This window comes from Pteropus alecto, unplaced genomic scaffold (genome assembly GCF_000325575.1).
Source record: "Pteropus alecto unplaced genomic scaffold, ASM32557v1 scaffold22, whole genome shotgun sequence".
Lineage (NCBI taxonomy): Eukaryota > Metazoa > Chordata > Mammalia > Chiroptera > Pteropodidae > Pteropus > Pteropus alecto.
The window spans coordinates 9443823-9456845 of NW_006434839.1; the positions used below are offsets into that span (position 1 = coordinate 9443823).

Consider the following 13023-nt stretch of genomic DNA (forward strand, 5'->3'; position numbering starts at 1 on the left):
CTCTTTCGGGAGGGCTGGTCTTTTACATTTGGTAGTACTACTCGTAGTAATATTGTATCTCTATTCTCTAAACCAAGGAGAAAATCATGGGGACTTTCCTTAGCATAATTTTAGGAACATGGCATTTGCAGTTTAGGAGAATTGGTGTTTTGCTGAGTATTTGAATTTGACTAAGGGGAATTCTGGATTTATGTTAAAGGCTCACTGGGATCACCTGGGAAGGAGAGAGTACAGAGGGGAGAAAAACTAAAATTAAGTGCGTGTTTTTCATTTACGGACAGTATATACAAAAAAGTCAGGTATTTTACATATTTAATACGCACAGAAATCCTATTAAATAATGTTTTCCTGATTTGCGAAAAGAGAACAAAGGCTCAGGGAGTAAGTTTACGTGATTGTGTTTAGGCTCACAAACCCAGTAGGTGGCAGTCCTGGTATCTGAACACCAGTCTCTTTGAATCTAAAGCTCACTCATTCTTTTCACAAGTGTATATGTTGCCTTCTAAATTACCAGAATTATTATGTATATTTTATTGGTTTCATGTCACATGTTGGTAACACTTTTTAAATGGCATATCTTGAAGATGTCATCATTAGTTCTTCCAGGGGATATAAAGCCTGTGTAATTTCCTTTACCTTCCACCTTAGCATTGAGAGTAAACATGAGGTTACAATCCTGGGAGGACTCAATGAATTTGTAGTGAAGTTTTATGGACCACAAGGAAGTAAGTACATCTGTTGGTATGTGTTCTTCTATTACAATCTTTTACTCTGCTCTTTAATAGACGATGAAAACATCAAAGACAGATGATGGTATGTGTAGTTTTTGAAAAGTAAGTTTAATTGAACTGTAGAACAAGTGAGGAAATCTTGCTGTTATCATAGTTACTTTATATGCTTTTCGCTTTTATCTCTATGTGATGGTATTAAACAAATTTTAAATTCTGAGTTTTGTTATGGATGGCCACATGGATAGATTAGGGAAATGCTTTTTTGTTTGATTTATTTTTTTTTGTTGGGGGCGGGGCATGGGGTAGATTGAGGTAGGAGGCTGTTAGCAAATAATCGAATAGTCTTTAATACTTTAAAGAATCAGATAAATTTGGGGGAAAAAGTGAATCTTTGCTTATTTTCTAACTCTAGATCTTTTAAAGAAAAGTATTTTAATCTGAACATAGAGTCATAGAAGTCCCTGACTCTTGAAAGAATTAATTTGCAAGGTTTTCAAAAGAGATTAGGATTTCATGTTTTAATGGTTTTACTTTTCTTTCAGCACCATACGAAGGCGGAGTATGGAAAGTTAGAGTGGACCTTCCTGATAAATACCCTTTCAAATCTCCATCTATAGGTAGGTAACTACCTAGTTTCTCGCCTTAGAGAGTTTGATACCAAAGAGGAAAAAAAATTCTACATTTCGTAAGAGATAATTCCAGAAGTGGTTCATTAACTGAATTTGTCCTTTTTTTGACTTTGGTTAAATCAGTGACTTTGCAGGGGTGAGGGCGGTGCTTTCAAAGTGTTATAGAAGATGTTAAAATGTACCCTTTGCATGATTGTAATGACTATAATTCTAGATTTTTCTGTCTTTCAGGGTCAGATTAAACTAATGGTCATAAGAACCACTGTCCATTCAGGCTGTTAGCAATAAAATAATATGTCTTAAATCTCATTTTAAATGCTAGGTTGTTGGAATTAATATTATATAGTATCTGTTCTGATTCTGTCATTTAAAAATCCTCTCTGTATCCTACTTTGCTTTTGTTCACTCCAGCTCTGGGTTCCTAGCAATGAAATGACCGTTTTCCATTCTCTTCACTCCCAATCTTTTCAGCCCTCTAAATTCTGGAGAAACTAGAGTAGAAACCTCAGTGGGATGTATAAAGAGGTACTTTTTCCTCGTTTTCATATTCCTTCTGCCTTAACTAGTGATATTGTTAATGTGTCACCCCCATAAGGCATTTAGTGATAATTTAGATATTCTAGTGTAAGATACTATAGAGGTATATCTGTTTGGAGGTTGACAGCTTTAAATATTTTGAGATTGTAGGATGGTAGTAACTTAAGCCAACTTTTAAAAATTTAATTCTATAGATGATTTTAAAATATAAAATTTTGACCAGTTTCAGAAAAAAAATAAAATTGGAATATATCGAGCATTCTGACATGTCACGCTGAGCCTCACATTCAGAATTGCTGGGGTTCAGACCTGCTGCTGCTCCTGTGGGCTTGGTTTTGGAACTAATGCTAGATCTCTTGGTGATGAGACACACACCCCTACCCCAACAAAAGGGTTTTTTAAAAGAGGTAGATCAAAGACATTCTGAGTTTTATGCTTTGATTATAGCCCCTCACATTGCTGCGTAGGATAAATAATGCAGAAAAGTTAGGATCGTCATACTAATTCCTAATCAAATGCAGCAACAGCCTCTTTCTGACATCTATCCACTTGACGTGCTTTAGAGCTTTGTGCTATAAAAATACTAGAGAGCATCTATAATTCTTTCTCAGGCTAGGAACTCAGGTTAGTGTTCATTTTAAGAATCGACTGGTGATTTTCTCTCACGGTCCCTTAGGTGAGTTTTCTGAACTCAGTAATCAAGAAATACTTTATGGATAATTGAATTGGATATTTCCGCATTACTACAAGGGCCTCTGAACATCAGAGTTATCAAATGGTGAAATAGGAGGGGAGCCATGAGGTGTTGTCTTTGAGACGATCCCCAAGGATATGGGACTCAATACCTGTGTAGTTGGGGTAGCAGCCCTGTCCCAGGTTTCACTCAGGTTGGGAGGTTCTGTCATGTTGTGGTTCCTGTCTCCTGTTTTTCTCTTGTCTTTAGGATAGTTCTTTCTATACAGGCATTTTTAAACCTTTATGTAGTTGAGTGGTATGATCTTTAAATCTTTACAAACAGAATGTCCAAACCATATAAATTCATTCAAATATATTTCTTAAATACATTTTCTTAAAAACTGAAAACCGGCATGCTAAATCTAGTTTTGTTACCCTTAGATTAAACAGTATAGCTTGTTGAAACTAACAGCAAACCTATAGAAATGCAATTACATATCCTGTAGAAATGTAGTTATTTCTCAAACCTTATCTTAACATATGTTTCCAGTAGTACAATTGTTTCATCATAACTTTTAAACTAAAAATATCTGAACTTTAGACATTGTTTATTAACTAATGACACAACAGAAGCCTGTGTACTTTCTTAAATTAATGATGCAATATGAAATTGGTTGGGACAAATGACTTGGCTAATTTAACTTCTTCATATTTTTTCCTTTGCCTTTCCGTGTACTTTTAGAACTTGGTAATACCTGCAGATGTGTATCATCTTCTGTTAAGGAAGTAGATCTAGTTGAAATACTTGTACAAGCTGTCCTTGTTTCCTCCAAAGGAAGATTGCCTAAGAGTTTTTAGCCAGTTGTGTGGGGTGACCCATTTTCAGGTCGATGAACAATGTAATTACTGTTGGAATGTGCTTAACATTTCGAGGGGTAGTGACTCAGAATAAGCAAGGCTTCCTTTTTGAGTTATATAGATAGTCACAGAATTATACAGAAGGGCAGGGAGATAAGAAAAACCCAACCTCAAGATTCTTTGTAAACCCTGCCTCTGTAGTATCTAGGCAGGCGTACCCATCTTCCTGAGTCAAAGTTTGAGCTCTTAAATATTAAGATGTGCAAATTTAAATTAAACATCTTTAATGCTTAGATCTTGGAATTTAAAAATATGTCTATATACTTTTTTTGAGATATATAGATATATATTTAGTTACATGTAAATATATGTTATATAAATCCTCCCTACCCATGGTAGGAATGTAAAAAATGTCCAAGTGAGCAAAAATAAAGAAAAATTAAAATGTCTCATAATCTTACTTCTTAATGGATATCATTATTTACATTCTAGTTTATGTACTTTAAAACATTTTTCTCTGCATATTTAAATATATATTCAATATAATTTAACATGCTCATCTTTGGGATATCCTCCAAATATAGTTTTAGAGAGTTATCAGTAGTTACATGATTGCATGAGGTGTAATTAAAAATGTTCTTTTAAAAACAATTTACATCTTTAAATAAGTGTTGTTTGTTTTGTTTTGTGTTTTTCAAAATAGTAATAAAGCTACCTCAAATCTTTGCTCTTTGGAAAGAGGACTATAAACAGGTACAAAGCCATCATTGTTTCAAAAACCTATCATTGTTTCAGACATCTTAAGTTCATCTTTTGGAATCTTACATTCTCTATGAATATCATAAGTGATGGCAAATCTTGATGCTTTGAAGTTGAATATAAATTTTTGAAATGGCTAAAGGTCATTTAATCCCAGAGAATAAGGTGAATGGGAAAACTGAGTAACATCAGTTGGAGTATAAAATGATATATAATTATGAAATTGACTTAAGTTTAGAGATTATGATTTTCTTGTAGTGGCCCTATGTGTGCTTTCAATGAGGAATTATAAAACTCTTTCAATCAATTTAACATCATTGAAATATCTTCAGTTTTCCAGAGTGACTGCTTTAAAATAAATCATATTCAAATCTTTAAGTTCTGATTTATTTGAAAATTCAGTCTTTTATCTTTCTCATTCAGAAACATTCCTAGAATGCTTAGCAGTGCTGCTGGGTATCACCAGCTGTGTAGAGTTAGGAGACTGTGTTTGGTCAGTGGACCTGGTAATTAGTAAGGAGTGGTTCGGGCCTTGGTTTTTCTTGACCATGAGAATGATACTCATCTGAACTGTTTGTTGTTTCCTCTTCTAGAAAATGAGATATTGGAAATAAATGAACTCTACATGTTTGATATTGCCCAATACATAAAATACTCAGATTATATAACATTCTACTGGATGATTGGTTAGGAAGGCCTTATAAGGCTTTAGTTAGGAGAGATCAACATAAATAAAATACTGCATAGGCTTTAGTCACAGTGTGTCATTGCTTTTTAGGAGAGGGGTGTGTCAGCTCCTCAGTTGAGGGAGAGAGAATGTATGGAGGAGATAGGCTTTTACAAGAAAAAATGTGTTTCATGTGTTGAGAATGTAGTCCTTACAAGGCTTTAGAAATGTGAAGGTGCACATAAGGACTTTAGAAACACTTTTTCAAAACCCCAAGTAATTTTCAGTCCATGAAGATTTTATTCTATGGAAAGAAGTTGCTACAGAGACTGCCATATTCCGCACTTCTCCAGATTCAGTTTTTAGCCATTAGATGTGCTCATTTATTAACAGAAGGCCTTCACCAAAGAAAACACAGACTTGCAGTTGCTGTGGGGGTGAAATAAAGATAAATGATCTCATACGTAGAGAAGGTAATATAGAGCAATTATTGATAAAAATAAAAAACCAATTAGCATAGGATACAAAATGGTTTTATGTCTAATCCAAAGAATGCAAATTAAAATATGAGAGGATATTGACTTATCAAATTGGTAGGTTGGACATTGTTGGCAAAGGTATTATGATATAGCCAACCTAGCAGTATATATTGATTGATAAAAATTTTATATCTTTTTAGTGATTTTACTTTAAATTATCTTAAGAAAACATTCAGATATGTGCAGTAAGATTAATGTACAAGAGTATATAAATTCCAGTGCTATTTTGAGAACTTAAAAGTATGAAACTACCTAAATGACCCAGTTGATAATAAAGTTCTTAAATTATGATACATCTTAATGAGCAAAATCTTATATAGTCTTTACTCATGTTTTAACACTATCTTTAAAGGAACATACAGGAAAATGTGTAACTTTATATAGCGTAACTTTTTTTCCCAATTAAAAGTATGAATGCCAAAATATTGAGTATGGTTATCCTTGGCTAAGGGCGTTAAAGACAATTTTTTTGTAATTTCCAAATATTCTACAGTAAGTTCCCTCTTATTAGAAAAGTATTTTTTAAACATATGGCAAATGCATATTTTCTTAATGTCCTGTTTACATCCTTATAGGAGTCTACACTTTTTCTCTCTCGTTCTAGAAAGCCATCAAGCTATCCTTGGTCAGAATTCCCACCTGGTAACTTCCTAAGGGCCTGCTGGCCCCATGTTTCCCAGCAGCCTCCCTTCTTTTTCCCTTCCACTGTTAATCATGTGTGCACGTAAGGGTACATACTGTTCTCTTTTCTTTGTCTTTCTGCTTACAGTTTAGTTTACTCCATCTTGGTTACTATCTTTATACATAACTGTTCTTCACTCCTTTTCTTGCTTCCTCTCTTTTCCCTTCTCAGGCTGTTACCTCAAGCAGTTCTTATCTACTACTCTTTTCAGTCTGACTCTTCTACTTGCGTTACCCACTAATTCCATTTTTTTCTTTATGTGAACCAAAAAAGGCCCCTTGTTCATAGCTAATAATAACAGTAGCAGTACTTTAAATAAAGCTAAGCCAAAGGAGAATAATTATGTCTACTAATAAAATACAGACATAACATATTAAATTTAAGGTTTTCAGTCTCTAAAGGTCCTGAAAGTACCTTGAGGTCTCCTTCAAGATCGACAGTAGTCTTTATCAGATCATACCTACTTTACTTAAAACACTAGCATTTAAGAGAAAATTAAGAAGTTGTCATTTAATCTTATTTTAAAATGATTACTGGCTAGTATATTAATAGAAGAACTACATTCTACTAATTTTGGATAGAACTATAGAATATTTTAGAATCTCTTGTAAATAACCTTAAGACCAGCCTGGGAACACTGTCACCATTTAAACTTTAAAAAACAAAACAAAAAACAGAAAACTATGTCATGAAATCCAGCTAACAGGTCTAGAAACTAACTTTTGAAATACTACCTATGTATATTTCTATGTAACAGTGAGGAAGATCCTCAAGCTGTATGAACTGTGTGTATGGATCGCAACTAGGTGATACCAAACTGAGCATGTTGGTTGAGAACAGGTTTCTGGAGGGACCGCTTAATGGTTTGCTGCATTAGATAGAATGGCCAGGTAAAAAAAACCCAGCTCATTCTGCAATGGAATTTGATGTCAGTAGCATATAGCAAGAGCTAGGCAAACCCATTTGAGTAAATGGAGACAAAATGAAAAAGTCTTGGACAATAACAATAGTCAGAATACTATATTGTGTTGTACTAATGGCCTTTGCAATTAGGTCAGATTATCATCTGAATAGGATGGTGTAGGTCATCCTGTTCCGAGGGAAACTAGGCTAGATAACCTGTCAGAGTCCCTTCTAAATCTCCCAGTCTGCCATAGGTTCTTAATTAAAAGATACTCTGATAATCATTGCACCATATTCTTTTTACTTATGCCAGCGATTAAGGGAAATGATTAACTGTTTTCATTGTCAGAATAGTAGAGTCTTCTGGCATTATAAATTTTTTATTTTTACTATGGCTAGAAATTACCTCAATATTTTTGGAATGAAGTTTTAAAATATGGTATGACTAAACTAACTATAGAGCTTAGAGTATTTACTATTTTGCTCTGTCTTCACAAGTGGAAACGTACTTCCTTAGGAACTAGTATTTATAACTTAAGCTAGTAGAATTCAGTCAGGAGCGGACCAGGACGTGGAGTAGAAAGGAGGTGTCATTCACGATAGGTTTGGGGTTAGTCATTTAACAAAGGCCTACTTGGACCACTGTATTTCCACAAATAGAATGAATTCTCAGACTGAGGAAGCAAGATTCCGTTAAGATCATCTACCGGTATACTTCTCTACTTGCATGACCTTGGGTTTGAATTTAGTTCCTGTCTCAGTTAAGTAACTGCTACTGTGTAATAGTGTGTATCTTTTGAATTCCAGTAGAGAGAAACAAGTTTCTAGTAGGAAAGTTTTGTAGAAAATTTTTAGATAATTTTATGAGAGTGTAAGAAATTGTTAAAAGCTCTCTTTTTAATGGTGTTCTGAAAATGGAGTTTTTCAGGATGGATTTTTAAAAGATTAAGTCTGGCAGCTGAGGCAGAACCTGCTTTCTCAGGAAATGGATACATCTTACATCATTTCTTCTAATCAGCTCCACAAATTTATGGAATACCAGCTGCGTGCAGGACATTATTCCGGGTGCTAGGGATACAGCAGTGAACAAATTGCTCTCTTGACTCTTATGTTCTTTGGAGGGAGAAGATAAAACAAAATTTAAAATGTCTGACAGCTTTATGCAGACAGTGGATGTGACAGAGTTGATATAATGGCTGAGATTAGGTGTTCAGGAAGGGCCCCTCTGACAAAGTAAATTCAAGCTGAGCTTTAAAGGAAAAGGGATAAAAAAGCCAGCCCTGATCCTCTAAAACCAGGGATGAGAGCATTCCAGTCAGAAGAGTTTGTGAAGACAAAGGCCCCAAGGCAGATAGGTGCTTCTCATGCTCAAGGAAGAGAAATAAGGCTGCGGGGGCTGGTGAAAAGTGAGATATGAGAGAGAGGGTCCAAGTGGTAGGTAGGCAGGATGAGGTCTCGCAGGGCCTGTTAGGCCAGGTTAAAGGGTTGAGTTTTATTTTTAATGAGATGGGAAAGTCATTGAAAGGTTTTAAGCAGATTTTAATGATCACTCTGCTGTCGTGAGGAAAGAGTAGAGACACTGGTGAGTAGAGAGCAGAGACTAAGGTTGAGAAACTCTGGTGTAGCTTTAACATTGCTTTGAAGAAATGTGGCTATGTTAAGGAAGTCATACAAATGTGAGTGGTACCTAAAGGAATGTTTCGGCTTTTATTAATTGAGAGATTCTAAAGGATGTTTATATGCTCGTAGGGAGTTGTCTAGAACAGGGGAAGCTTGGTGATGCTGGAGGAGGTTTGAAGGAGCAATGCCTTTGAGACAGTAGAAGGGATACAATCACAACACACACAGAGGACTGGTGTTTGAGAAGACCGTGAATATTGAGCTGTTGAGGCAGGAGAAATAAGCATGTGTGTAGGGAGGATTTTGTTGGGGAAAATGAGGGATCCTGCTAGGCGAATCCCATTTTTTCCAAAGCAAATGGGCAGAGCTCTTAAGTCAAAGTGAGAAACAGAGGAGCAAAGGAAATGGGAGATTTGAAAAATCATGGTAAACTGTACAAGTCATTGGAAATCGGGGGTAGGGGTGGGGGTAGGGGAGGAGCAAGCTACCAGAGAAAGGAGAGAAGAAAATTACAGGTGATGTTGAATCCAAAAAAGGTTGAGCTTACTTTTTAAAGTTGAGACATTTGTTTACTTAAGTCTCTCTTTCCTTCCAGCCTGGTAGATATAACCTGGGCGAAGACAGTCCCTGGGGCTGTTTTACTAACAACCCTTCTCTCCCCACCTCAGAGTCGGATATCATGCCTATTCTGTAGGATACAGTTGGCCCTTGAACAGCATGGCGATTGGGGCACTGACCTCCTGTGCAGCTGGAAATCTGCGTATAACTGAAGTTGGCCCTCTGCATCCACAAGTTCCCAACTAATCAGTTGACCCTCGAACAACGTGAGTTTGAATGGCAAGGGTCAATTTTAAAACTGCGTATAAGTGGATTCGTACATTTCAAACTCATGTTGTTTGAGGGTCAGTTGTATTTGTTGAGTTTGAGTGAGTCAATGAATGAATGAATGACTACTTCGTGGCACCCCGAAGTGCAAGTACAGAAAATGTAAATGACTGGTTTCCTCCAGGTGCATATAGGCTTTTTGGAGGGGAGAGAGCAGGGATTTGCAGAGGATTGTTAGAGGTGATGGTGATGGCTCTTAAATCTTAAGGAGAGGGAAGAAGGTAGGGCTCGTAGGTAGGAAGGAAAAGGGAGGGTCAGTGGATTAGAGTTCATAGGCGAAAGAATTAGTCATAGGATGGGAAGCTCTTTGACAGGATCGGAGACTGGTAGGACAGGGAATGTCTGAATTTCTGATTTCGGAGATGAAGCTTATTTGTAGAGATGACAAAGTTCAAGGTTCAAGTATGTCCTGGGAGTGTGAATGAGATAAGAGATGTGGAATAAGACGGTCACTGAGAAGTTTAAGGAACTGACTGAGAGGTCAAGGTGTCAGGAATGCGGTCTGTATAGGTGACAGTGTCACTAAAAGTGACAGGAGTTGGGGGAAGAGAGACTTGGGGGCCAGGTCCTGAAGTTCTCAGTGACAAAAGAAGCTTGTCAGATTGGCCCTATTAATGAAAAATCCACTATTAGTGGTCTATAATATCTTAATTCATTCGGCTTCATCTTGCTATTAGCTAGAGTAAAAATAGTAGTTAGCCTTCCCTCCTTCCCCCAGGCTACCTCTAAGGGTAGCCCTGCCTTTGCACTTGCTTGCTTGTATCAGAAGATCGTCCATTTCCTTCTTGAAGCTGGCTTGTGTCAGTTTTAATTATGCCTCAGGCCATTCATTATTATATGCTCTTGCTATATAAAAATTCCATCTAATTTACCACGTAGGTTAGCTCCTACTTTAACTATAGTAGATGATGACCTCTTGCTTTTGGGCTGGTTATTAATCCTGACATCTTTTTGCATTAAATTGATTTCTTCCCCTCTAGGATTGGTATCATAATGAAAACATGTATTTTTGGCTTCCTTTTCTTTAGTGAAATTCTTTTAAAAACAAGAGTAATGTCTTGGTTCCCTTTGAAAAGCTTGTTCATATTTCTGGTGTTGGTGAAAACCATATTTCTAGAAGGAGCTTCAGAGATTATATCATCCAGTTGCCTCATTTTAAGGATGGTAAAAATGAGAGTCAGGAAGGCAGAGATACATCAGTACAACTAGTTGCAGAGTCTGCCTTCTGGCTTCCAGTCTGGTGTTTTTTCTGCTAAACCAAATGCAGTCAGAATGGTCTTTTTAATAATAAACATTAGAGTAACTAACTGTATTTTCCATTTCCAATGTGATGAGGTTATAGGAAACCTAATATCCCATAATCAAAATGCCCTCTAATACTCTTGACAATTCTTAAAGGATTAAGAGATGGATATGTAGGGGTGGATATTTTCATTTTTACGAGGAGAAAAGTGAGATTAAATTACTTACTTGAGCTCATTAAGCTAATAGTAATGTTATTGAGTGCTTACTGTGTGCCAGTTACTGGTCGAATGCTATACATACACTAATTCATTTAACCTTTGCGACAGTCCTATGATGTATAGATACCATTGTTTAACCTAGCTTTATGATTAAGGAAACAAAGGCAGAGACTGACTAACTCTAGGTTGCCCGAGGCTCACAGTAGAATTTAGGCAGTCTGACCAGAGCATGACTGTTTAATATGAATGGCAGAGACTTGAAATTGGGTCTTGCTATTTCAAGTTCAGTGCATTCTGTACTTTACTGCCTCTGACCTGAAAATAAATGCTGCCTGATTCAGACAGTGTGGTTATATGAATGACCAGGAAAGTGAAAGATAAACTGTAGAAACAGGAAAGAGATTACAATCTTCCAAGAATGAAACTATAGGAGAGTAGGTTTAAGGCAGCAGGTTTTGGTAATCTGCTAGGTTGGTAGAAGGGTTATGCTGTTGAAGGATAACACTTCACCTTTTCTTAGTTATAAATGAACTTTTCTTATCCATCCAGCCCAGTCCTCAGACTCCATATTATCAGAGAGAAAGGAAGAAACAGAAAAGAGGACCCCTTGTTGAGTTTAGATCTCCTGAACACACACAGGATCAGTTCAGAAGTTCCCATGACACAGGGCATTGAGAGTGAGCTCCTTGCTTGGTTCCTCACCCAAGAAGAGACCGGCCCAGGTCCATCTCTCCTGAGTAGGAAAGGCTCATCTCTCTGAAGAGACTTCTGCCCGGGTGCAGGCTGCCACGGGCTGGGCCTGGCTGTCTGAGGTAAGATGAAAATCTATCCAAGTGTGCACCAGTGCACAAAGCTGGCCGTACAGCTGTCACTAGTGAAGCTGACAACGTCTCCCCCACCCCACCCCACTTTTTAAAATCTGAAACACCCCAACTCTAATCACCTGCATGCTAGGAATGGAGATCCATGTTTTTGCTCTTAAAAATTTATAGTCTGAGATACTGCTAGGGGAGGTAAGATCCAATCTTTAGTAAATATATTTTAAATAATTATACCTGCTTTTAAAAATAGAATTAATCAGTTTGATGCTGAATGGTCTGCTTTATGTGGGCATTTGTCCTAAAGATGGAAGATCAGAGTAATTTAATGTATTCACTTACCGTTTTCTCATAGGAATTCATAAGCTTATAATTAAATTGCATCAGCCACAGCTGCCTCAGCCATCTGCAGTCCAGGCTCATTTTATCTCTGGGACAGAGCTACTTTTTTTTGTTTTTTGGTTTTTTTTTTGCTTTTGGCACTTTTCACCTATTTACTTTAGGGTGGATTTACCTTGTTTCACATGTCACTTGTTTGACCTCTCATTTTTTTAAGATTATAATAAATGAAATTTCTGGATGGATGACTGGCCCTAGGTATTTCATTCTGTTCACAAATTTGATCATTAAAAATACCCTCACAAATAAAGGACGCAGAGGTGCAAAACATAATGAATTTTTGCCTCTCTTATTTATGTATCGACCCCAGTATCAGAAGTTATTCAGAAATGTGTACAGCTTTGTATGGATCCCCTCCTGAGATTGGACACAGAAACAGGCTAAAATAAAAACCAATTTTCAGCACGATAGCTTTGTATGGATCCCCTCCTGAGATTGGTCACAGAAACAGGCTAAAATAAAAACCAGTTTCAGCACGACTCGGCCCTATGTTATTTACTTTCTCTGCACATTAGTCTATGGATCAGGATATACGTTGTCCTAGGGCAGTTGAGTATTAGAGTGGAATAAGCCAAAAGCATGGTGTATTTTACTATTTTAATTGTGCTTTTTTAAGGTATTTGGTTGTGCATCAACTGAGCATGTTTTGAATTCTTCTTCCAGAATTTTAAATCACCTGATTCCTTTTGATAAAAATAAGAGGACAGAGGTAGTGAGCTTTTTAGCTAAACATTACTTTTTATTGTGTACCCCCCCACCATCTTTTTTTTAATAATTGCTTGAGTCATGCTAGAGAATATTGTCCAGAAGAGTTACACAAAGGCGTTCTGAATTTTATCTGGTCAAATCACAGAACTA

At 36.7% G+C, this 13023-nt stretch overlaps 1 protein-coding gene across 3 annotated transcripts in view; it reads left to right on the forward strand.

Moving 5' to 3' along the window:
- UBE2H (ubiquitin conjugating enzyme E2 H) overlaps positions 1 to 13023 on the forward strand; it is a 91704-nt gene that overhangs the window by 50665 nt on the left and 28016 nt on the right. For all 3 annotated transcript variants that reach the window (XM_006910524.3, XM_006910525.3, XM_025045894.1), the window contains exons 2-3: positions 649 to 725; positions 1274 to 1348. In XM_006910524.3, coding sequence (XP_006910586.1) covers positions 649 to 725; positions 1274 to 1348 — 152 coding nt within the window. The remainder of the gene's footprint in view (positions 1 to 648; positions 726 to 1273; positions 1349 to 13023) is intronic.